Raw genomic sequence first — 25,766 nt, 5'->3', positions numbered from 1 at the left:
GCTACACGATCGAAATCTTTGGAAAAATCGAGAAAGATACAGTCAGTCTGAAGGTTACTGTTCACATTGAAATGCAGCTCAGTTAGCTCTAGCAGCTGTGTTTCGTAAGAAAAACCCATCAGGAATCCGTGTTGGTTCGGAAAGAAGAAATTATTTGATCCTAAGTGTCGGAAAACATGTGAAGCGATTATGTGTTCAACACGTTTGCAGCATATACATGCAAGAGAAATTTGACGGTAACTTTCGGGTGAATGCTTATTGCCGGCTTTAAACACAGCCACTATTTTACCAATTTTCTAATCAGAAGGGAGTTGACCTTTCGCCAAAGATTGCCTGAAAAGGTGATACGAAATGAAACCAAGGCGGTGTTTTTAACAATTTTAGAATTGATGTTGTCACTTCCGGCTGAAGTGGATAGCTTGAGGTTAATAACTAGAAGAGCAATACCCTCGGCAGTTATTTCCATGTATGCATTGTCAAGTTCGGGATCGTATGGTACGTCGGAATGGTCTTTCAGGGTGAAAACGCATGAAAAAAATGCGTTAAATTCTGATGTGCAATGACTATCTGAATGGGGAACATGGTCGTCATCTAGCAAGGATATTTGTTGGCCATTTTGTTCAGGAGAAACAAGTGTCCAGAACTTCTTAAAATTTCATTTCAAGAGAGAAGATAGATCGACAGAGTAATATTTATGTTTAGCAGATTGTACGGCCGAACAGTAGTATTGCATAAAGTTTTTGTATGCCTGCCATGCAGAGGGCGTGTCATGGCGTTTCGCTGTGCGATATAAACGCTTCTTTTTATTTCTAAGTTGCCTGAGAGATTTCGTACACCAGGGGTTTGATTTATCGTTTTTCTTTTTTTACGACAGGGATATACTGATTAGTTAGTGCACATAGTTTATCTCTGTACAGCACCCAGTTATCACTTACAGAACGACGGTCGAAAAATGGTAGGAATGTGTCAGTGTAAAAAGTTTCCAGTTCGGCGTTAATTGGGCTGTAGTTGGCCTTACTATAGTCACGAATGTTTTTGTGGTCGGTGCCGGAGAAAGGTAGCGGAATGTTAAGAGTTACTTGGAGGAGGCTGTGATCGCTAAAACCATCCATGTTAAACACGGTACCTACTGTTTCAGGAACTGTCGTAAGAATCAGGTCGAGGATGTTAGAACGGCGCGTGGGTTGGTTCACTATTTGAAATGGGTTAAAATCGAACGCAAGGTTCATAAATTCATTGTAATTGCGGCAAGAGGAAGACAAGTGGATCTAATGTATTTCGGGAAAGTTAAAGTCGCCGAAAATGTAGATGGCGTCGGTGCTACATAACTTGGTGGCCTGGGTTATGCTACTGCGCAAGTCGTCTACAAATGAATTGTAACAATCAGGGGGCCCGCAGCAATTGCCGATAAGTACGGTGGTGAACTTAGTAACACAGGCTACCCAGACCATTTCTAAATCAGAGTGTATGATTGCACAGTCTTTCTGATTGGAAGAAGTACACCTCCGCCACGCCTATTTTTACGGTCATTTCCACATATGTGGAAGTTGTTACGATCGGGAAAAAATTCATTATCGGTGATATCTGGGTTAAGCCGCGCTTCAGTAAGGGCAAAAATGTCGCAGTCCCTGTCATCTAGAAATGAACAGACCAAATCCCATTTCGGCATTAGGCTACGGTAGATGATAGCGATAATGTTGGAATGGTATGAAGTGAAGTCACATTGGCTTCTTGCAAGGACTTGTTCGACTTTAGCTATCGGCTTGATAGCACAACTGCGTCCTTGTTGATGTCATAGACGTATGTTTTTTATCAATCTGCAACCTGCCAACTGACACTTTGAAAGCCTTGTTTTGGGTTTTGGCAAAGCCCACCAATTTGCGCCTGGCCTGTCGCATCGCCGGCGAAAAATCTTCGCCGATTGAAAACGTCATACCTTTTAGTTTCCGTGCAGAGGGCGAAATCTGGTGCTTATCTTTGAAGAAGGTTAGTTTTGCAATTAATGGTCTGTTTTTTCCCTCGGTGACCTTGCCAAGCCTGTGAGCCCGTTCACACTGTGAACTAGTTGTTGTTATTTCGAGTCGTTCAGAGCAAAGGTTAATTATTTATTCCTCGGCCTCAGCCCATTCCTCTGTTTCGCTATCTTCAATTCCAAAGAAGAGAAGATTAGACCGCCGCTGCCTATTTTCAGCATCGTCGCATCTAGAGGTGATTTCCGTCAACCGATCCGAAACTTGCAGCATAGCATTGCCAGTGTATCTTTCGGCGTTATTTTGCAATGCAACTGTTGCCTCGAGGGCAGCGATTTTCGCATTGAGTAATTTAATCTCTTTTTCAGTCCTTTTTGCTCGGCACTCAGTCGGTTCAGGTCAGCTGACGTCACGGCGTGATCACCTTCAAGTTTTTTTATTGTTTCTAATGCGGAAGCAAACGAATCGGCTTCAGCTTTACTCATTGGTACCTGATTCGACTCGACGTCACCGGAAAGCATAAGCAATGTTTTCAAGGCATCAGAACACAACTTATACGGCAAACACAACACTCGCTTCAGTACATCGAAAATATCTGGAATCTCCTGCACTGACCTACCGAGATATCCTCCACAAACAACCTCCTGCCCCACGAGCCACCGAGACTCGTCCCCCTCCCGCACCCAACGTAGACATGACCAATGCTCCCCTCTCCCCCCAGTCTCTTCCTACCCCTCCGCTAAACGCTTCCCTCTCCCCGGCTTCGACTCTGGCAACCAAACGCAGCCGCGCTACGGAGGGCTCACCGTCCGCCCCAGTGACCCTTCCATCAGACGACCTCTACGCCTCTCTCTCCCATCGTATTGAAGAATAGGCCCAGAAGTTTGATGCGGCAATATCCCATCGCCAACAGCAGTTGACTCACCAACTTTCCCTCATACACGAGCAGCAAGCCCTTTTCCAGCAGAAACATCAAGAATACACTGACCAGGTTGCGCACTTTTCAACTGAGCTAATATGGGCTTTGAAGAGCAGAGCAGGCACTTTCAAACTCTCTTCTCCATCTTTATCACTCAACTGCAGTCCACTTATCCCCTCCCTCCAGCACCATCACCTCTCACGTACTCATAATTCAATGGAACTGTCATGGTTTCAAAAACAAGCGTAATGCCTTCCTCATTTGGCTTCAGTCACAACCTCAGCTACCAGACATCCTTCTCCTTTAAAGGGGTCCTGAAATACCTTCCGCCGATGCATGGATGTACATGTACCCAAATAAAGCAATGTATTTTCAATCTCCTCCCGCAAGCATTTTGTTAAAGCGATGAGTATTAGCTGAGAAATCGTAAATCAAAAACCGCGCATTGTCGTCGCTCCGCGTTTACTCCTCCTTTCGACTTACTCTCTGCAGTTCACGGCGCGCCAGCCTTGCCTCCCATGATGCTGCGCTCCGCAGCGGTGACGTACTTCCGCTATTGCGCTGCTACTGTCGTCTGCTACGGGCAAGCTTTGTTGACACCATGAATCCCGCACTTCGCTCAAGGCTGGAAAACCGAACGAAAAATCTGGCCACATGTGTGCGGCGGCCTGGCCTTGCACTTTCGCGGTGTTCGTTGGTGCAGTTGCTATCGGTGGCACGTGACTTTTTATCGGCGGCGAACTCGCAGCCGTACGGGGAAGATCGTGTGCTCGTTCCCTTTGATGCACCGACACTGTTTATCCAAAAAGTGCCGTATCAGATGTGGCCCCGCTGGTGCCGGGTCTTATTTTGCGGCGGTCGTAATTCCTGCCGGCGGCATGTGAAAAAATACATTTTAAATCGATACAGAACCCGTGCACAAAATCCTTCAATCATGTGACCAGTTTTTAGGACCTTAGACCAGTTTAAGGTCCCTAAAATTTTAGACCAGTTCAGCTTGGGGCGACGCGTGGTGGAGAGCGGCAACGTTGGCAAAGCATGCTCCACCGCGCGGCTCTGAGCTTTCTATAGCGCTGGAGCGAGCGCCACTTCTTTGAGAATCTCAAACATCGGTTGCCTTGACAACAAGGCACAAACCACTGTAGAACTCAGTTACGGTTGCGTGTTCCCGGTTCAGCTCGGGGCCCCACCTCGCGACATGTGGGCACTGCAGGCGTACCACCCACTCCCATTGGGAAGTGCGAGATGCGTTTGACATTACAGGAGGCGATGGTGTGTGTGTGTTGTGGACGTCTTTGTTTCGCGATGCAATGCGACGTTGTGCTTCTGCGGGTGGGTAGTGCTTCCCATGGTCTGGGTTATCTTTCTCGAGCGACGTACGACTCAACTTCGCATGGGGTATGTGCAGTGTGCGTGGCTAAAAGCCATCTCGGCTTGTGCGCCGGAGTTAAGTGACTTGCTGTTCGTCCCCGCAAACCGCGCGCGAGGTGAGTTCCGAATTTACGACGGGCAGGAGGAGGCAACCCATCGTCTTTCAATCGCGGTTCAGACTTGCAACGCATGTTGTGACGTTGTGTTCGTTCGAAACCCATCTCTGGATTGTTTTGAAGTAGAATAAAATGTATGCGTCAAACCCGGGCATTCGGCTCAGGGCGTTCTCTGCGATTGCACGAAAGAAGTGCCACGGGGCTTCAACGCTTTCTTTACGGAACGTACTCAGGTAAGGGAATATCCATGTCGTCTTATGGCCGTGCTGCATTTAATACAAACGGTTAAACGTTTGTTTACACTTGTTTCGTTTGTCGTAAAATGTCCAAGCACTCCGGCACTCCGCCGGCAGATCAGCCGGCGAGCCGACGCTGAGCAGACGACTCATCTCTTTGCCGGAAGTGCGTGAAAAAGCCGCCCAATAGCAGGATGTCTAGCTCATGACGAATATCTAGGAATCGATGATGTAGACATGTGAAGATGGCGGCGTCCAAAAACACGAAGGAAAGGGTGAGAAAAAAGCGACAAACTTTGCAACAAAAGTGTGAGCTTTCCGCTGCGCGTAAAAGAGTAATACTTGGCACAGATGACGTTGACGACCCAATCTAACGATTGCGCTAGTTCATTTAGTGTGCTCAAAACGCCTTTCAGGGCCCCTTTAAGAGACAGGACTAAATCCTACGCTACCTGGATATGTCACGTTTAAGCAAAGTCCCTGCCTTGCCCCTCTGGTCCACTCTACCCTAACGGCTACTCTTGAACATAACACCGCCAACAGCATCACTGTTTCAATTCCTCTTAAGCGCTGCCCTCTGCTCATCACCAACGTCTCAGTCCCCCGTGCAATACTCTACCAGAGCTTGAAGAACTGTTCCATCCTTCTTGAACCAAAACCCGTCATCAGCATATCCTGGCCGGCGACTTCAACGCCCCACATCCTGCCTGGGGCTATACCAGGGAATGCAGGAAAGGCCGCCGGGTGCACTGCGCTGCACAAGAAACTGGGTACACACTACATAACGACGTACAAGAATACACATGTATGGGCAACTCCGTGGAACGAAATACCAACCCCGACCTCACTCTCGCTACTCGAGCTGTCCTTCTACGATGGGAACACACTCAAGAATATATGAGCAGCGACCATGCAATCCTACGCCTCACGGTCTCCGCATCTCCAAAACGAATCAAGTAGAAATCTGTTAGTATCACTGATTGGCCTACGTATCCACAACAGCGCTGCAACCCCCCTTTCACAGACGTAGATATCTGGACACAGCAACTTATGCATGCTCTTGATAAGCATACCAAGGTTCTTGCCACGAACGAGGTCACTCCTCACATAGATGCCCACCTGTCACACTGTTGGGAAGCCGTGCTTGTCTCCTGAAGCGGTGGACTCGCTGCAAAACAAACCGTAGACTCCGTGCCCAAATCAATCGACTTAACTAACACATTCAAGAATACTCTAACCACCTTGCGGGGAACACTGGAATACCATGTGTGATGAACTTCAATACACCCTGAGCACTAGCAAGACGTGGCGTATACTCAAAGCTATAATAAATCCCGAGTCCACAAAGATTATGATCACCCAGAAGATCAATCGCCTCACCAGTCAACACAAAGACCCAGGTACTCTACTGGCCACCATGAAGAAACTTTATATCCCTTCTTTGTGTCAACCTCGGTATTCTGAATACAATGGCTCTCCAAACCCCGAACTTGACGAGGAATTCGCCTGGAGTGAGCTTCGCATCGCCCTCCGTAAGTGCAGAGGCAGCAAATCTCCTGGTACCTACCGGTACCTACCGCCCTACTTCGGAATATGTCAGATGCTGACCAACAACATTTCTTGCATGCCATCAACCTCGTTTGGACAGGACAAATACCACTCTGTGACTTATGGAAGAAGGGCCACATGATCTTTATCCCAAAGCCCAGAAAACCTCTAGATCTCCCTAATCTCCGTCCCATGACACTGACCTCTCAAGTTGGCAAAGTTATGAAGCGCATAGCCCTCAATCGTCTTCAGCAACATCTAGAGGATACCCAAGCACTCCCTCACTCTATGGTTGGATATCGCTCAGAGCTATCTACTCAGGACACACTGCTTCGCATATACGAGGACATCCTTCAGTCCCCCAGCTCAGCCCAGCTAGAAACAATCCTCGCTATAGACCTAATGAAGGCATTTGACTGTGTGGATCATGACACTATGCCCTCAGAACTCGCAGATACGAATTGCGGCTCGAACATGTACCTTTACGTCTGGGACTTCCTTCAGTCCCGTACCCTGACCATACAAATTGGCGACCAGAAGCTTGACGCGGTACCTCACCCTCAGAGAGGCATCCCTCAGGGCGCGGTCCTCTCTCCTACATTATTTAACCTCGCCATGCTCCGTATCTACCGAGCTCTACAATCTTTCCTCGAAATTCAGTACTCTCTGTATGCCGACGATATTACTATCTGGATAAAACGCGGCAGCCCGGGATTCATTCAAGACACCCTTCAAGCCGTCCTCAGAGCTGTTGATCAAGCAGCTCACACTATCGGTCTAGCTTGCTCGGCTGAGAAAACTCATTGCTCCTTGTGCGCTCCCTTCATTGGAACCCACCTCTAGTTGCCCTTCATCATAACGACAACACCATCCACCCACAAAAACTTTGAAAGTTCTCGGCCTCCACATCCAATCTGATGGAGGGGGATGTTCGGCCGTGCAACACATTCACCGTCAGGTCGAACCCATCCTTAACGTGATGCGCCGTGTCACTACACGCTCCAGGGGACTCAAAGAACAGGACCTTATTCAACTCCGCAATGCTCTTATCATCTCCCACATTCGTTATCAAGCGCCGTACGTCGTCCTAACGCGCACCTTAGAGAGAAGCCTGATCCTCTTATCCGCAAAGCGACAAAAATATCTCTGGGTCTTCCAATTGCCACCAGCACCACCCGAATTGCGCATATTGGTGTTCTCCCGATGGTTTCTGATATAATTGACATCCACCGCAGCCACCAACGTCAACGCCTCTCCGAAACTGCAACAGGTTTCAAATCTTACGCACATTAGGATACCCGTCCCATCCTCCCCGACCACAAACAACTCCTCTTGATAGTAAAATCCTCGAACAAATTACCGTAGAACTTATTCCCTACCACATGGACAAGGAACGCGATCCAAAACGCCGTCTTATTTGTGACGCATGCTACGCCAAGAAAGTAAACCATGATACCGACAGCCGCCACATGTTCACAGGTGCAGCATTTGAAGATAACCTCGGTGCGGTCGCCTTCATCACTTCAGGGGGTACTCACTACTCCACCATTCGACGCTGCACCTCCCCAGAAGAAGCCGAACTTCTCGCCATCGCTTTTGTCGCTGCTGACAACACATCGCCCATCATCACGACCAATATTTATACCGATTCAAAGTCAGCGTGCTACCACCTGGCTCAGGGTCTCGCCTTCCCCTCCTTACTGTCCCTCTTCAACAACGTTAAAGGGCCTTTTCACGTGCACTGGATCCCTGGTCACGCAGGCGTTTCAGGGAACAAACGCGCTCATCAGCTTGCCCGCGAAGCTCTCCTGCGGGCCCCTGTCGACGCTCGCGACACAAGTCCATGTCCTCCCCCTCCGCTCCCACCTTAGCAGACATTGTAAGCACACGCCGCACGTTCCCTCTCCTCCATTCCGGGCCGTCCCGTTGCGAGGAAGTATTCATTCGGCCGGCGCGAACATATACACTACCCACACCCACTCGGTTCCACCTATTCCAACGCACGCCAGACACCCCTGTCCCACTCTGTCTGCACTGCGTTATTCCCCCTGTTACGGAAGGAGGAGACAGGCAGCAGGGTTCGGGGCCATGGCTGACCGCTACGTGATGAATCACTTTAAAGGCAGGGATCATGTGCTAATGATGATGACAATGGTGGTGACGGTGGCGCATACCCCAGCGGGGATTCAACATCCTCCCGCCGCCGCAATGTGCGTATGCCACAAAGAAGCAGATTCATGAACCACGCGCCAGCGCCGAACTTGCTAGCAGTACGACACTTCTCCAGCTGGCTCCTAGTCTCTATCACGTTCCAGCGTGTCAGGTTCTGGCACAAGTCCTCCAGCACGTTCGTCTCGGTAAGATGCTCTCATAGCGAGCCCCGCAGTTCGCCCAAAACTTGAGCGGAAGTTCCGGCTCCTTGTTGCGGTACGTGCTGATGCGCCGCTGTTGAAGTGCTTCAGACAACTGTACGGTGCTGCGCAATTTCCCCTTGAATTTTCGCATCCTGTACATGTCGATGGCAATCACGCGGGTCCTTGTCCAGCTCCTCGATATGCTGCTGTCGGTGCTCAGGCACGCCTGGCTCCAGTGACGAATGGTCATCCAAAATGTCGTTGAATCTCGTCGGGTCGAGACCGCTCGCCACATCTTTACTCCCGCCCGCGAGACAATCGATGCTGGGGGAAAATCCGTAACGTCAGTCCTTGCAAGCTGCCTTCTGGTTCTGTCGCCTTCTCCGTTTCCAGCGGTGCTTCCACCGGCGTGCCGACTTCCGGATAACCAAGCGTCGCCAGGTGGAAGCAGACGGCAGCCAAACTGTGTGCCGAGCCTCGGGAAATGTTTCCATTCCTTCGGTGGTCATGTGGCGATCATACCAAAGGCAATGCCGGACAACTCTCCATGTCTTGTTGTTACGGTAGGTCTTACGGGAGCTCCCGAGCGATGATTTAAACGGTGTTCCAAGGTCGCTTCTCTGCCTTCGAGTAGGGTGGGTCCGTTTCATAAGTAAGAACCGGCCATATCGGTGGTTTACGGGATTTCTGGTCCACGTTGCGCTCTTCCAATTACTCTTCCATGCGGTGACCATGCAAGAAACATTCGAATGACGTGAGGTTCCAGGCCGACGACATTTTGTCTTAGACGAACCCTTCACGGAAGTAGCAATGACTCCGTCGTCAGGCTTTAAGCTCGTCGCATTGTCTGGGCCTGCGCTGTCAAGTAGGCCTTCCTGAAACTCACTAGATGCCGGGTAGTTATTTGCATGCGTCCGTGCGGTTTCGAGAAGTTCGGGCGAGGCTTCCTCCTTCATGAAGTCTGGAACGAATAGGAACTCGAACTCAGACGGTGGCGGCTCAACACGTGCTTCTTCAGGAGCTCGCGCCACTCCCACTCCGGCAATGCCCGTTTGCGCATGCTTCACTGTTGATGATGTCTCGTCGTTCCCTTTAGCAGGCTGCTGTTCTGTCGGCTCGTTCGGGAGGGCACTTCTCACATCGGTCTGATTCACGTCGGACACCCTTGTGCATGGATCAGCCGAACAATCTTTAAGCCTTGCTATCAATCCTTCTAGACGACGGTCTGGTCCTTTCAATTCTGGGGGCACTCTTTTCTTGCGGGAATCGATGTAGTGATTTAGTAGTACTCTTGCACGGATGAAACAATCGATGTATAATTCAGCAGTTTCCACTTCCTCCTCAAGTTCTTTGTCGACTAAATCAATTATTGCCGCATCCAGTTTTTTTAGGCATGCTTGCTTAAGTTTCAGATTTTCTAGGCAGGTGTTAAGTTTACAGACTGCAGGCAACGGAGTGCAAATTCGCTGAACATGGGCAAGAATAGCTTTAAAGTTTGAGCGGGCATGGTTCCGCAACAAGCGAAGAGAGTCCAGCTCACCACCTCGGTCTTCGGTAGCCGCAAGGTTGTATCCAAGTGTGGTGGTCTGGACGGAACGTCGCGTCTCTGCGTAGGTGTGAGCGTTGCGGTCGGAAGTCGTGGTGGTCGCACCAGGGATGGCGACGCACCATGTCAGCTCAGTTTGGGCAGCTACTCGACCCTCGAGGCAGAAAGTACGTACGCCGCTGTTGGCGTCGGTGCCCTCGAGGGTAACGGTCATTGGAGTGCTGCGCTCAGGGTCAGCCATCGGACCAGTTGGCTCAGGGTGAGACGGCGGCAAACGGTTGTGGGTCCCACTTGCCTGCAGCCACTGGCATCATGCTGCTCTCCAGTTCGGTCCCTGGTCTTCTTCCCGGGTTTGTCGGCACCAGAATGTTACGGAAGGAGGAGACAGGCAGCAGGGTTCGGGGCCATGGCTGACCGCTACGTGATGAATCACTTTAAAGGCAGGGATCATGTGCTAATGATGATGACAATGGTGGTGACGGTGGCGCATACCCCAGCGGGGATTCAACACCCCCTACCCAGGACCACATTCTGTGGGAGTGCCCCTACAACCCTACCCAACCACACAATTACACAGGAGAGTGGCTGGCTATTGTGGTGAGTCTCCACGAGCAACGGGAACTGGCGGCCCACATCATCAGGGCCCTCAGCGGCTGCCTGGACCGAGGCGGCTGATTCGCCCCACCATCACTTGTACAATAAAGTTTCCATCCATCCATCCATCCATCCATCCATCCATCCATCCATCCATCCATCCATCCATCCATCCATCCATCCATCCATCCATCCATCCATCCATCCATCCATCCATCCACCCACCCACCCACCCACCCATCCACTCACCCACCCATCCACCTATCCACCCATCCACCCATCCATCCATCCATCCATCCACCCACCCACCCATCCGTCCGTCCGTCCGTCCGTCCGTCCATCCATCCGTCCATCCATCCACCCACCCATCCACCCATCCATCTATCTATCTATCTATATGGTGGGCACGACACCGCAGTGAGACAGGGATGATTACACCTGGTACAGGAAGCACCCTTCATTTAACTGTAACATCAGTGGTCTTGAGTCACCCATCCCAGATGCGGCGCCGTACCCAAAGTAGGCGGCTGAAGGAAGGCGCTTATATGCTCCGCCGTTCACGTCACGAGCCGATACGGAAGTTCCTCATTGCCAGATTGAAGCGCCGATTTCATCAAAGTTTGGCCTCGGAAGGGCTTAAGTAGGCCAAGGAAGTGGCAGGCGGTCGGTGCCAGTCAGCTCGCAGGATCCGGAAATCCAAGAGCAAACAGCCCAGATGACCGCAGCCTGTAAGATCAGTGGTCGTGAGTCACCCATCCCAGATGCGGCGCCGTACCCAAAGTAGGCGGCTGAAGAATGGCGCTTATATGCTCCGTCGCTGAAGGCACGAGCCGATACGGAAGTTCCTCGTTGCCAGATTTAAAGGCTGGTTTCATCCAAGTTTGGCCTCGGAAGGGTTTCAGTAGGGCAAGGAAGAGGCAGGTGGTCGTGGCAGTCAGCTCGCAGGATCCGGGGAGCCAGGAGCAAACAGCCCAGATGACCGCGGCCTGTAACATCAGTGGTCGTGAGTCACCCATTACAGATGCGGCGCCGTACCCCTCTAGGTTGTATGAGGTTTCTTCTGTCTTTTTTTCTTGTTGCCTATATTTTCTCCTGCGCACGCTACCATTGCTCTGTGCAGCTGGCTGGAGCTCTTTCAATGTGGAAAAGTGCAGCCCTTCTCTAACCACCCTTTTTCGCTGTACATAACGCGCGAAATAGTCTTGATTAACAGACTTGAGTTCCAAGGCACACAAAAATCGTTCTTTCTCTCGAGGACACGTATGCGCCAAATTTCCAACGCTGTTTGGTGAAATCGGAGTTGGTTGTGAGAAAAAGTTGCAACGCCCAGGGAAACCTCACCTGTACTGAAGGAACAGTCTTCGGCTCGACGTTGCCTCTTCCGATTCCTTCCTCGCTTTATGGGACATTCTGTTGGAGTAGTGCTGCAGAACAGCCCTCCACCAGCCTTCGCCGCCGTCAAGTGCCGAGAAGAGTCGAGCAGCGCCTCCTGGGGGCGGCCGCGGTGCCTTTTCCCGCGCGAACTCCAGCCATTCACGGGGTGGGCTCATCTCCGTCGTGGCGCTCACAACGCGAACCTTGGGGAGTTCCGTGGGGAAGTGGAGCCCTCTCTTGGTGGCCCAAGACAACTGCAAACATTTACCGCGTGCCAGTGAGCTGCAAGCAAGAGCTGATTTCATTTTATCTTTCAACATCCAAGTAGGTACTCTAGCATTACCATACAAATGAAATGCAGAGTATGTGCGAATACTTCAAAGACAGGCTCCAACATAGAGAGATGTCGCGAAAAACTGTCGCAGTTATGTCATACTACTGACAAGGAATTACTTCGCGTTTCTTAGTTATAGTCATCTATTTATCGGATGTAGTTCCACGAACTTCTTGCAATCTGCCTAGCACACCAGTTCACGCAGTCTCATCAAGGAAATTTTTCGAAGTTCGACTCTCAGAGAACAAAAACTTTTCTTCCACAGTGAACCATCCCAAAAATCTTCAAACCTTTTGTTTGTGGCTCTGTTGAAATTTTTTCACTTACGTTGTCATTGTGTGGTCAAGAAAATGACCACCGCTCTAAAGAGTAAATAAATAAAAACTATGCGCGATCTGTCAGCTGCCCTCCAAGGCTTCCGAGAATTCTCTCCGCCGAGGAATGAAAAGGGTGACCACGAAGCACGTAGCCATTCGGCACCACCGCAGCAGTGTCCGTGACCGGAAGCTTATACGAACGAGCCTAGCTATATGGGGCGAGCTTTAAGGAATATAGAGTTGTGCGTGTTCATGCAGTTCGCGTAGTTTAGTCGCCCACGTCTGAATAAATGTTTGTCTTCGTCATATACGCCCGTCTCAAGCGCCTGTCTTGTTTCGGCGACGTTATTCTCGAGCCCTAGCCACTAATACCATCACACCTGGCGTCCGCGACAGGACCTCTTCTTTAACATCTTGAAGAGGGAGGCTAGATTTCGAGATAAACTGAACCGATTCGAGGCACGGACATTGAGAGGCTAATGACAGTCTGAAGGCGGACATGACTCTCTACTAATACCTTGGAGACTGTTACCCTAACGAGCGAAAGAGACTTGCAAGTTTGAGGTTTCGATATGGGAATCGAAGAATTGGAAAGGCTTGTTGCGGAAGGAATAAAATCAGGATTGAAGGGACCAGAACTTCGGAGGTGGGTGGACTGTGAGAGTGCAAAATTGAAAGCAGAGCGGGAAGCAGAATATGAAGCTGAAAAATAAGCACAGGAAAAGGAGAACGAAATGCTAAGGCAGCTCTTGATGGGTTAAAACATAGAAGGGCCATTGAACCAGCTGTGTTTACAGAAGCAGCGGCAGGATATATTCGCGTGGAGGACACTGCCACCTCACGAAGTCCACCTCACTTCCCTACAGCAGAAACGCCGGTGCATTCATCTCGTGAAGGCTTCAGGAATAGTCTGGAAAAGGAAATTAACGAACGGATTAACGATCAAGGCGAATCTCGTTCTGAGGAACAAACATTCATACCTCAGTCGAGCAGAACACCACCTCAAAACGTTGAAGGTAACATTCACAAAGCAGCTCGCTGCTCATTGACGGCTCATTTCTGCCCAAGATCAAGGTGAAAAATTGGCCGCGTATCTGCTCCTTTCGTTGCAAATGCCGTCAAAAGACGACAACCTTTATGGGCTTTTGCGAAGTAAATGCCTCCCTTCGCTTTCCCGCTCACCTCTCATGTTGTTCCTCTTGAGTTGCGCTCCTCCCAAGGTAAAGACGCCAAAGGTTCGCTTAAATCAATTTAAACTTCCCGCGTTCCTCTGCTCCAAACCGGGTGTCTCGATGCGAACGCTGCCGTACGGCGAAGACACGCGTTAATCGATGCGCCCTACTTCAACGTTTATAGATCCGCGTTTCCCTACACCACGAGCGTTGCAAGCAGAACGTGGAACCTATCTAGTGGAACCTTGCGTAACTGTTACCGGTTGATTTCTTAAAATGGCGCCAGAAGCTATAGTGCCGCGGTCGACAGCAGGCGACGGCAGAGTGAATTCTTTTTCTGCAGTTGATGAAGTATTTAATTTCGCAAAAGTCAAGAATGTTTGATTTGTTATAAAGGAACACTGCAAATATCACTTCTATATTGCTTTGTTGTCTCATATTTGCGTAATGTCTTGTTCTTCTTCCACAATGTTGACAAGTATGAACATTACACCAGACATAGACGGGTAGATTTAGCTGTGACTATATAAGACTATTGCGCAGGCATAGTTTTGCTTTGGTCGGGTGGCTGAATCGAGTCACAGACAGACAGACAGACAGACGGACAGACAGACATAGAGACAGACCAAATTTTCTGGGTTTAAGTAGCCCAAGTAAGACTATCGTCTTTAAAAAGCATCAGCTACGTGCGCCGCTGTCCCCCAAAAGAGCGATACATCGCTTTTCGCTGTTCCCAAGGAAAATTCAGCTTCCACGACTGCGTTCTCCGACCTGCAAGCCAAGCGTCCACAGAGGAAGCCCCAACTTTCGGTACAGGCGAGCAGAAAGCAACAACGTGAACTCAGGTTCAAGAAGCCGCCTTTTATAACTATGGGTACGGTGAAGCGGAAGGCCTTTCAGACGAGCATGAGCCACAGACCTCCGAGGAGAGAGATTTCTTTACCGTGCTTGTTGAAGCGGAGGCGGCTGCAGTTTAAACCAAGTAACAAGACAGTGCGCAAGGTTCGCTCCGCAGGGCTACAGTCACAGCAGTGTCCAAGACATAGCAGCTTCCCAACTGGAAAACCGATCTCTCTCATGCACCAGACCAGTCATTCCTATTCACGTATCCATATGGCGAGAACGGGCCAGAAAGACTCCAAGAACTCGTTTGTGCTACAGCTACTTCTTGATGCCCAGAAGGATGCCAGAGGACACACGGCATGAGCAAGAGGACTGACTCGTTTTCGATGAGACCACGCCATCTCAAGCTTCACGGCCAGGCCTGCTGGAAATACAAAAATCTAATACGTCGGAGCAGCGTTAATGGAACCGAAGGGCAAGCTGCTTAACTCTGGATGTATACTTTATATTCGTCACTCTTAAAAATAAGCAGGAAACACCGCACGCTGGTTGCTTCACCTATCTAATCAGGTTGATCAAACTCACCGAATCTTACGTACACAAGATTTTCTTCAGGAACTCACTCACACCTCTAAGACACCCTACCCCAAAGAAAAACAAAAAAGGGCCCATCTCCCCGCGAGGGGGACTCAAGTAAATGCGTCGCATAGGGGGTGGGTGTATTGCGTTAACGTTTAGTGTTTGGGGAGTTGGTGGTAGTGAATGCGTTGTATCAGCAGCTTCTTGACGTAGTTTGAATGAGTCAAGGATATAAGGCGCGTTCGTAGCCTTTCATTCTGTGTCGATTTTGTAGCGCAGTGGGAAGAGCACCATGTACCTCGCGTTCCGCCCACAGGTAGTGAATGCGTTGTACCAGCAGCTTCTTGACGTAGTTTGAATGAGTCAAGGATATAAGGCGCGTTCGTAGCCTTCCATTCTAACAGTGTCAAGCAAAAGCTAGTCCAGCTCGAGCACATCACCATCAAGGGACTAAAGTGTATGGTGTTTGACCCGGAAACGAGAAACATCAAAATGAAGCTGCTTTGGGTGCCACGCCATTTGGACAACCGGAGGATTACTGAAGCGCTGGAACCATTCGGAACTATCCAGTCTGTTGCTAGAGAGATGTGGAGGTGTCCAGGAATGGACCACATGGAGACCGGAGCTCGGGAGGTGTCCCTCACATTGAAGGATGGCGTCTCGGTCGCTGACATACCGCACATGATGGACATTTATGGGAGCCAGTGCCTTGTACTGGTCCCTGGCAGACCACCTCTTTGTCTTCGTTGCAACAGGATTGGGCACGTACGGCGGCAGTGTCGTACCCCACGGTGCACCGAGCGTCGTCGGTATGGCCACACCGCAGAAAGGTGTGTCATGACATATGCGGACAAGCTCCGACAAGGTCACGAATTACCAACTGATGAAGATGTGTCCGCTCATGTCATGGATGTCACGGAGGTAGTGGACGCATCGGGGGAAGTTATCCAGCCAGTGTTGGCGGGACCTCCCGAGGCTGTGCCAACAAATCCTGCAGCGGGGAAGAGTGAGCAAGTGGAGCCCCATACGGTGCCACCTGGTCAAGTTATAAGTGGATCGACAAGTGATGAGCAGGGGGAGCCGATTGGCATGGATTCCGCGACTCCCATTGACGCCTTGGAGGAAGACCATGCTTCAGTACCACTGCTTGCCAGCGATGATGAGAGGAGCGACTTGTCTCCCGGTGACGTTGGGGGCGATGCTTCCGTTACTTGCCCCATGGAGATTGCTTCATCATCTTGGGCGGATGCTGTGGCTTTGCCTGACGACGTTCCGGGTGGTAGCAGCGGGCCGATGAAAAGGCCTGCTCCTGTGGATGGCGAGAGGGCATCCATCGCGGGCAAAAAGCAGGCGTCCACCGTACTGGACTCCTCCGACGCTGCTGTTCTGGCTAGTGGTCTTGTGCCGCTGGCTGGTTCCAAGAAGCCAGGAAAGGTACTGTCATCCAAGGCCATCCGCAAGGGTGGTTTATCTGGAGGTGACAAGGACACGTAAGATGCTCCCACAGTATGGCAAGTGTCACAGCACTGCACGCTGCCACACTTAATGTGAGAGGCTTGAGGAACAGGAGACAACAGTACCAGCTTTTGCGCCTCCTTAGACGGATGGACGTGAGCATTGCGGCCATTCAGGAAACAAAGCTCTGTGGAGATGAGGACATATCGGCAGCATTAGAGCCCTTCTTAGAGCAGTACAGTGTTTGTGTTAGCCACTCCGCAGGCTTGTCTGGGGGATGCTTTGTCTTCATCAGCAAGGGCATAGGGTTTTAAATGCAGAGCATTTCAGTAACTCACGATGTCACCCGCGTTGGCGTCCGTGGTCCGCGTCCGCATCGCCCCCCATACACTATATAAATACTTGCCGGCGCCAGGTTTCGATCCTACGACTCTGCGGGCGGAGCGCAAGGTGCACGGTGCTCTACCAACTGAGCCACAAAGCCGACACAGAACGGAAGGTTACGAACGTGCCTTATATCCTTGACTCATTCAACCGTCGGCCAGAGGTGCGCCCTCTCCCCCGCGTCATCCTCGCCTTCTCTCCGCTCGCAACGCCCTCTCTCGCCGCGTTCGGTTCGGGCGCACAACAGGTGGGGACGTGCGCAACACCCTCTCTTGCCGCGTTAGGTTCGCGCGCAAGAACAGGTGGGGCGCTCGCATCGCGCTCTCTCGCCGCGGTCGGTTCGCGCTTAAACCACATATGTCGTCCGCGCGCGCTGCGGTCGCTAACATCTGTGGCGTGATCGTGACGTCAGCATCACGCGTTCGCGTGGTGGCGATTTCGGCGCTATAACACTCTCTCGCGAGGGGCATTGGATTGGATTCGATTGGATTGGCTTGGATTGGCTTGGATTTGGATTGGATTGGATTAAATTGGATTGTATTGGATTGTGTTGGATTGTGTTGCGTCATAGCCGCGCCACGTTGCGTCATAGCCGCGGCAGGGGGTTCACGGCACGTTTCACCATCGACTTCATCGACAATGTCTACGCTGGAAGACAACAATTACAACAACAACAACCAATACGTAATCCATACGACCTGCAGGCGCGCCCACCCGCAGAAATGCTCTGCATTTCATCGTGCCCCTCGCGAGGGGGATGTTTCTTTTTTCTTCTCTCTCGTGTAGCACCGATACTTCGGGGCGGTTTATTTGCTGTGACCTTGTCATTGCAGGTGTTGAGTGGCGTGTCATTTGCCTCTACGCCCCCGTGAACTGTCGTGAGCGTACGTCGTTTTTTCTGTCGGTTCGGGATTTTCTACATACCCAAAGAAAAGTCCTCCTCATGGGGGACTTCAATTGTGTATGTAATGTGCAGGATCGTTCTAGGCTTAGCGTGCAATATGACCGCAGCGCAGCCATCCTGGCTGATCTAGTGCACGAGCATGGTCTTGTTGATGTTGGAGAGAGGAAAGGGAGTTCCGTGCACTTCACTCACTTTCAGTGTACCTCGAATGCACGCCTGGATCGAATTTACATTTCTGCAAAGAAGTTTCTGGGATTTCCGACTATACTGTGCGCCCTATTTTTTTCTCCGATCACTGTATGGTATCTGTTTACTTCGGCAGCTCAAAGCCGCGTGGTGTGCTGCCTCAGTGGGATCTATGGAAGCTCAATGTCTCCTTATTGGCCGATGAAATCTTTTGCAGAAGTATTTCGGAGTGTTTACACAACACTTTTGCAATAGCTGAGCTTTCATTATATCAACAATGGGATCTTTTTAAGCAAGAGGTGCGAAACTTGGCTATAGAAGAGTCAGCTCGTCTTGCGTTTCTAAAACGCTTTCATGTTCGTGAACTTTCCCGTACACTGGTGGACCTTCACGAACTGGAGGCAGCAATGCCTGGATCAAGTATAGATGAAATTGGCGTAACTAAAGGACAATTGCTGCAATATGTTACTGAAAAATACCACGGTGCATTAATTCGGTCCAGAACACGAAGGTTTTATGACAGTTATCCCACTCGCCGTTCGCTGTCTGATGAGCGCCAATCGGCTCTTGCAAAGGAAATAATTGAGATTAATTATAATGGTACTAGGTATACTGACTCAGCTGATATTGCCGGTGCATTCCATGCTGATTACAGCACGTTATTTGGTGGGTCCAATGTCGTGGGTGAAGATCGTGGCTTTCATTCTCTCATTGGGGCACTTCCAAGGCTTGCGGGTGATGAGTGTGCCGGGGTTTCCGGTCTTATTACACTGGAAGAGGTTAAGATTGCCATCTCTTCGCTTAAGACAAACAAGACCCCTGGACCGGATGGACTGAGCGGGGAATTTTATCAGAAGTTTTCTGATATCCTTGCTCCAGTCCTCTTGGACATATTCATAGCCGCATACGATCACGGTGTTTTGCCCCCTACCTTTTACTTAGGGCACACAGTGTTAATACCAAAAACTGCGGATGAACACAAGCTGAGATCTGTAGAGGGCTCTCGGCCAATCTCTCTCTGCAATGTTGACTATAAAATATTCGCCAAAGTTTTATCTAACCGTCTTCAACAGGTAATTTCTAGTTTAGTTGGTTCTCACCAAACGTGCGGTATTCGGAACAGAAGTATTCAAACGAATATACATATTGCTCGTTCTATATTGGAATGCGTGTCTGATTCGGTTGAACAGGTGGCCCTTATTCAAATTGACCTTGCGAAAGCATTTGATCGGGTGTCTCACGACTTTTTATTTGCACTTTTGGAAGCGGCTAATTTAGGTGATGTGCTATATAGAGGCATTCAGCTTTGCTACACGAATTGCTCTACACAACTTGTCGTCAATCGCATCCTCTCGAAGCCAGTTCAGATCAGATCGTCTGTTAGACAGGGCTGTCCTCTGTCGCCGCTACTGTTTGCACTGTACATAGAGCCTCTTTGTGTTAGCATACAAAAGAGTCAAAGAGTACGTGGTTTTTCGTTAGCGTCATGTGAAGTTAAAGTTCTTGCGTATGCTGATGACATTGCCTATTTTTGTGTTGACAAGCGTAGTGTTCACGAAGCCCTTGCATTGACTAAGGAGTTTTGTGACGTGTCTGGAGCGGTCATGAATATGGAGAAAACTAAGGGGTTTTGGCTTGGCCTGTGGGGAACCAAACCTTCCAAATTTGCAGGTATTAATTGGGACAGCACACCGCTTGAGTACCTTGGCGTGCCTTTGCACCAAATAAGGAACTCAGGACCACACTGGTCTTCAGCACTCACGCATGTCAAGCGTGCCTCGCAGGCACGGATGGGGCGAGAACTTTCTGTATTTGCCCGTGCGCAAGTCTGCAATGTCTTCTTGGTAGCAAAGCTTGTTTATGTGCTTCAGGTACTGCACTGTGCGCAGGCGAAAGTCCAGGCTCTACACAGAGTGTTTGCTACATTCGTGTGGGGATCTGAATGGGAGCCAATGCGCAGAGATAATTTGTTTCTTCCTTTACGGTCTGGTGGTGTTGGGTTAATGCATTTGTTTGTGCACCAACTTGTGTCTCGGTTTTTCTTCTACAAGTCGGCGGAGCATCCATTTTTACGTACTGTAATTCAAGAGCGCATAAGTTACCATTTGCCGTTTCTCCTTGTTTCTACGGGTGAGGTGAACCAAAAGCCGCCATGGGGTTTTCTAAAAGAAGTTGTAGATACTTTTCATTTCCTTACTGCGCGGTTTTCTCTGGAGTACCTGTTTAGTCTTTCAAGGACAGCTATGACGAACACTTTAATTCATAATCTATTCCCCGTGCCTCTTTATCGCCAGCCATACTTGCGGGACCATACGAATAATGTTTTAGACCGTGTCAAGCGTATGTGCGTGCCGCCAAATGCCAAAACGTTTTTCTTTAAGCTTCATTCGCAAACGCTTCCAGTTAAAACATGGCTGCGAGACAAAGGAATGTCGATCCCTTGGTCAGACAATTGCCGCTTGTGCAACCAACCAGAAACTATTGACCACTGTTTTGTGCTGTGCCATGACGCGGTGTTTTTCTGGAACGTTTTGCAACGGACACTAAAAAAGGACATTGACATCACCCCATACACCATTCGCTTCTTGCCATTTGAGGACGTTAATCGGGTGCCGTATGACGTTTTTGTGCTCCTAGGTTTGTTTAGCTTGTGGAGGTGCCGCATGACTGATCGGCATGCTGAACCCCCTAGGCCGACCAAGGTCATTTTTCGGGAACAGGCGGCGTTGGTACGGAGCGTTTACGTCGCGCAGAGTGATCCACCAGAGTGGCTGCATCTTTTGGATGCGTGCGTTTGCTTGCCTGAGTTTTGAATTGGTGCCGACCTTTGTTAGACTGACGGGCTTACCCTTTTCTGTCTGTTAGTGTTTATATTGTGTGTCAATTGTCTTGGCTGACTTCTCTCTAAAAATTCCATGTATTAAAGAAAAAAAAAGTCGGCTTTGTGGCGCAGTGGGTAGAGCACCATGTACCTTGCGTTCCGCCCGCAGGGTCGTGGGATCGAAACCAGGCGCCTGTAAGTATTCTTTTTTTATACAGTGTAGGGGGAGGGGTGTGGACCTGTTGTTGAGAGCGAGGAGGGTAGCGTGATGCGGGAGAGGAGGAGTGGGGGAGAGGGAGCACCTGGAACGGCTGTTGCGGACGCCGAGGCACGCCGACAACGCCGGGTGACATCGTGAGTTAAAGAAATGCTCTGCATTTAAAAAAAAGAGAAAGGGCATAACCGATAGGCTTCTTACGGCATGAAAAGACCAAGGACTGGATGACCTCACACGCACATGTGCCAAATAACAAGTGTGTGAACCACGACATTAGAAAACGTCGACTTTACGCCTTCACCTGCGTGACGTGACATTTGTGAACTGTGGATACTGTGATTTTTATCTCATGGAGTGATTTTTTTTAAAGTGTGTTGGGTCCCCGACAACTTTCTTAAGTGGGGAGCATTGTGATGAGGTAGAGGACAGTGGTGGTGCGCGCATCGGAAAGGGCCTCGGCGACGAAGATGTTAAACTGGTAAACGTGGACAATCACTTTGTGGGGGTATGTTCCCCCTAGGTGTCGCCACCAGGGAACCGGCAGAGTAGCCCGTAGAAAAAAATTCCCCCGCACCTCCCCGAAGGGAATCGTGCAGAAATTCGAATGCATTGGGTGCACCGAGGAGTGTGTTGCGAGTAATGGCGTAATTAATGACGAGAGTGTGAACGTAATCATTTATTCATCAGTTCCTGTTTGTGTTATCGTTGTACCTGACGGCCACAATCACTGCCTTGTGATCGCTAAAGTGCACGGTAAAAGGGTCTTTGAGAAGCATACGCGCGTCACAGTTTCGCGTAAAGACCAGATCAATGCAACTCCCGTGAATGGTAGTGGGGCACGTGTCGAAGCCGGCAGAGAGACAATGCATAGAGTGCCTGGTCTGCATGTACTCGACCAGCCACTCGCCACTCTTCTTGGGCACGTCAACGTTGAAGTCGCCAACCAAGACTATGGGGTCATCACCTCCTCTTCCAAACTCGTTCCAAAGAACCCGAAGCGCGTTCAAACGACTACACTCCTTTTTGATGTTCCCGAGCGCGTAACGCGTTCGGCATTACGCTCTCTTCGCTTCGCAGATTTGTCTTCTTCTGATGATAACGTGGAAGCAACTGCAGTGACGTCACCGACAGGGAGAGGCGTAATGCTCACGTTGCATTGTGTGAACCCCCGACTAAGAAATGCATTCGCATCGACGACGACGACGACGACGAAGGCAGAACTACGAGGCGCGCGCTCACGTGCGCTCGCGCTGGAGGAATGCAGGCACACGCCGGCCAACGGAGCAAGACAACCCCCGGCTAATAAATGCATTCGCATTTAAAAAAGTGACGTCGAAGAAGAGGAAGAAGATATGGGGACTAAGCAGGGATGGATTCCGAGGACTCATGATTCGGACGGCTAGACGCAAGATGCGGTAGCCGTTGTCTTCCGAGGCCGTCGTCGAGGACGCCCGAGACGCAGCCAGTTAGGCTGCAGTGCCAGCAGTGCCCGCAAGCTGGCCGTCGACTACCAAGCATTAAATCGCCGGATCGACTGGACGACGTGTTGGTTCCCGTGTCAACTATCACGAGGTCGCCGACAACCGCAACAACAGCAGCATCGACTGCATCGGCAGTGCCAGCGCACGTGAGACATTTGATTTTTACCGGTTCCTGTTGGAAGGGAACTTGAACGTGTTGGTTTTTTTTTTGCCCTAGTAGAATTCTGTGTTTAGGATTGACTTTAGTGTCGCAGTTTGATAGTAACTGTACCTTCCTATCTTCAGCTCGTCTCGTCTCAATAAATGTTTGTCTTCGTCATATGCGCCGGTCTCAAGCGCCTGTCTTGTTTCGGCGACGTTATTCCCGAGCCCTAGCCACTAATACCATCACAAAGGTGACTACACCGGGTCGGGAGACAAGCGGCACACACGCGCACGAACGGGGCGACGCAGGCTAAGCCCTCATTCACACAGCCGTCACGTTCTCCGTCACGGCCACCATCACGTCAAGAAACCACGACGGAGACGTAAACGAAATAGCGTTCGTACTGGAGCTCTCCGTCAGAGTACAGGGTCGTCTGCCTATTGATCAGTTCAGCTTATAATTGAGCGTGCTTAATCTGAAAAGTAACAAAAATTGCTTGTGCTCACTTTTCGCTTAATTTAGCCGTAAAATTTGTTTTCTGATTAGCTGGTTTAGCGCGGGGCCTGGTCCCGTCACGTTGATGGGACGGAAACGTAGAGCTCGGCCTCCCGTCAACGTCGCACCGTTTCCGGCGAGAAATCGCCAGACAAACCGTTGCCCATGACGGAAGACGGTGACGTGATGGTGACGTGACGGGGTGAAAAACGGCTGTGTGAATGAGGGCTAAGCCGTGCACCGCCTGTTCCCCGGACCTCTCCCACATAATTACGAAAATGCAAGCGAACCTCAGTGAATATCTGTCAATACCAGGAACACCCGCTTCTCCGACATCGAGCACCAATCGACGAGCTACATCACCCACGTGCAGGTCTTTCCGATAACAAACAGAGCGAGACGCGCAAGTTTCGCAGCGCGCACGAGCCAGAACGCAGCACGCGACTGGCAACCGCTCTTCCGGCCGAGACCTACACGAACGACACCGCACCCTAGTTGGTGGAGCTCCCCAAGAGGCAGAAAACGCTCAGAGCGTGGTATGTAACCCAGCCAGTATGTTCGACATTTTCGGCACCTGCTGTCCCGGCCCCAATCGACGCGAACACCGACATCGCCTACAGACGCACAGCTTACGGAAGGCCGGCCGCGGTGGCTGAATAGGGAGTGTTAGAATAGGGGGCCCCAACGCTCTGGGGCCCCCAAGTGTCTTGGGGCGTCGTACACCGCATGCGCAGAACCCAAGCCGTTCTTGGGGTTTTCAGTTTGCGTTTAGCGCGCACGCTATTAAGTGCGAATGCACTTTATAAGCGACCCTGAATTCCGGCGACCGCCGTCCGTCCACATAGCAACAGCTGCGGGTGCGCGCGCTCCTCGTCTTCCTTGGCAACGGGGGGAGATGGGCGCGCGCTGCCTGGCCGCTGACATGGCACATACCCACTTGGGGGATTGGCCAGGAATCTCCTCGTCTTCCTTGGCAACGGGGGGAGATGGGCGCGCGCTGCCTGGCTGCTGACATGGCACATACCCACGTGGGGGATTGGCCAGGAATCGGGCGTGAGAAGGGCTAATGCACCCGCTTAAAGGAATACTGACACGAAATTTCAAAGCTGAGATCCGCTCTAGCAATCAAGTACAACGACAACACAAATAGGTGCCTGTGCATGGCACATACCCACGTGGGGGATTGGCCAGGAATCGGGCGTGAGAAGGGCTAATGCACCCGCTCAAAGGAGTACTGACACGAAATTTCAAAGCTGAGATCCGCTCTAGCAATCAAGTACAACGACAACACAAATAGGTGTCTGTGAATAAATGCATCTTTCTTTCTTTGTAGTTGTGTGTGTGTGTGTGATCTCTCTTTCGCGAACATTACCGAACCGCGCAAATTCAACTCGTGCATTCGCACTTTCACATTCTTCCCCTCGGGGAAATGCGGGGAAATTTTTTTGCTGAAATAGCGGGCGCCCCAAAGCTGGCGTTTGCGTTCTTGCGTCGCTCACGAAGCCAGCGAGACTGCGCGTGACCATGGCTCAAAGGGACACTGAAGTGAATTTGTCAAGCTCCCGTTTTTGCTTGCACTGCGTAGACTGGCTCAAATTAGCACACTTTTCATCGTTTATCCGGTTGACAAATCGGTAATTATTTTACAAAGCGCCAAAGAAGAAAAACTTCTATGCGCGGTTTGCAGCGGCCGCACCAACTAAAGCTGTGACGTTGGGAGGAGCGGGCACCGTGATTGGACGATGCCCAAGGTGAGCAACCAAACAAGTTTCGGTTTCGGTTTCGGTTCTGTAAAACACAACTGGTGGCGTTGTTGGATGGGCATTCTCAAAAAATTCCCCGCATTTCCCCGAGGGGAAGAATGTCAAAGTGCGAATGACGAGTTGAATTTGCGCGGTTCGGTAATGTTCGCCAAAGAGAGATCACACACACACACACAACTACAAAGAAAGAAAGATGCATTTATTCACAGACACCTATTTGTGTTGTCGTTGTACTTGATTGCTAGAGCGGATCTGAGCTTTGAAATTTCGTGTCAGTACTCCTTTAAGCGGGTGCATTAGCCCTTCTCACGCCCGATTCCTGGCCAATCCCCCATGTGGGTATGTGCCATGTCAGCGGCCAGGCAGCGCGCGCCCATCTCCCCCCGTTGCCAAGGAAGACGAGGAGATTCCTGGCCAATCCCCCACGTGGGTATGCTATGCGGACATCGCCGGTGGACGCAGGTTCAGGATCGCTTAAGAAGTGCATCGCACTTAATGACTCAGTAATCATCGTACCGCGCTTCGGCCATCTTGTCAGCTGTAAAAATACCTAGAAATTGCCGAGAGCGCGCGCCCGTGAACACAGGCCTCGCAGCGGCCGCCCGGCACGTAACAGAACCAAGAAAACATCCCCCTCGCGAG

The 25,766-nt window shown here is 50.6% G+C and overlaps 1 protein-coding gene across 1 annotated transcript in view; it reads right to left on the bottom strand.

Moving 5' to 3' along the window:
- Nucleotides 1-25,766, bottom strand: part of LOC144168770 (pecanex-like protein 4) — a 473,206-nt gene that overhangs the window by 124,195 nt on the left and 323,245 nt on the right. The window contains exon 16 of the mRNA XM_077697735.1: nt 11,996-12,282. Coding sequence (XP_077553861.1) covers nt 11,996-12,282 — 287 coding nt within the window. The remainder of the gene's footprint in view (nt 1-11,995; nt 12,283-25,766) is intronic.

The sequence above is a fragment of the Haemaphysalis longicornis genome, unplaced genomic scaffold (genome assembly GCF_048455015.1).
Source record: "Haemaphysalis longicornis isolate Haplotype H1 unplaced genomic scaffold, Haemaphysalis longicornis Haplotype H1 scaffold_2, whole genome shotgun sequence".
Classification (NCBI taxonomy): Eukaryota; Metazoa; Arthropoda; class Arachnida; order Ixodida; family Ixodidae; genus Haemaphysalis; species Haemaphysalis longicornis.
Note: the sequence above shows the minus strand (reverse complement) of the source record. Positions and strands in the feature narration are given on the sequence as shown.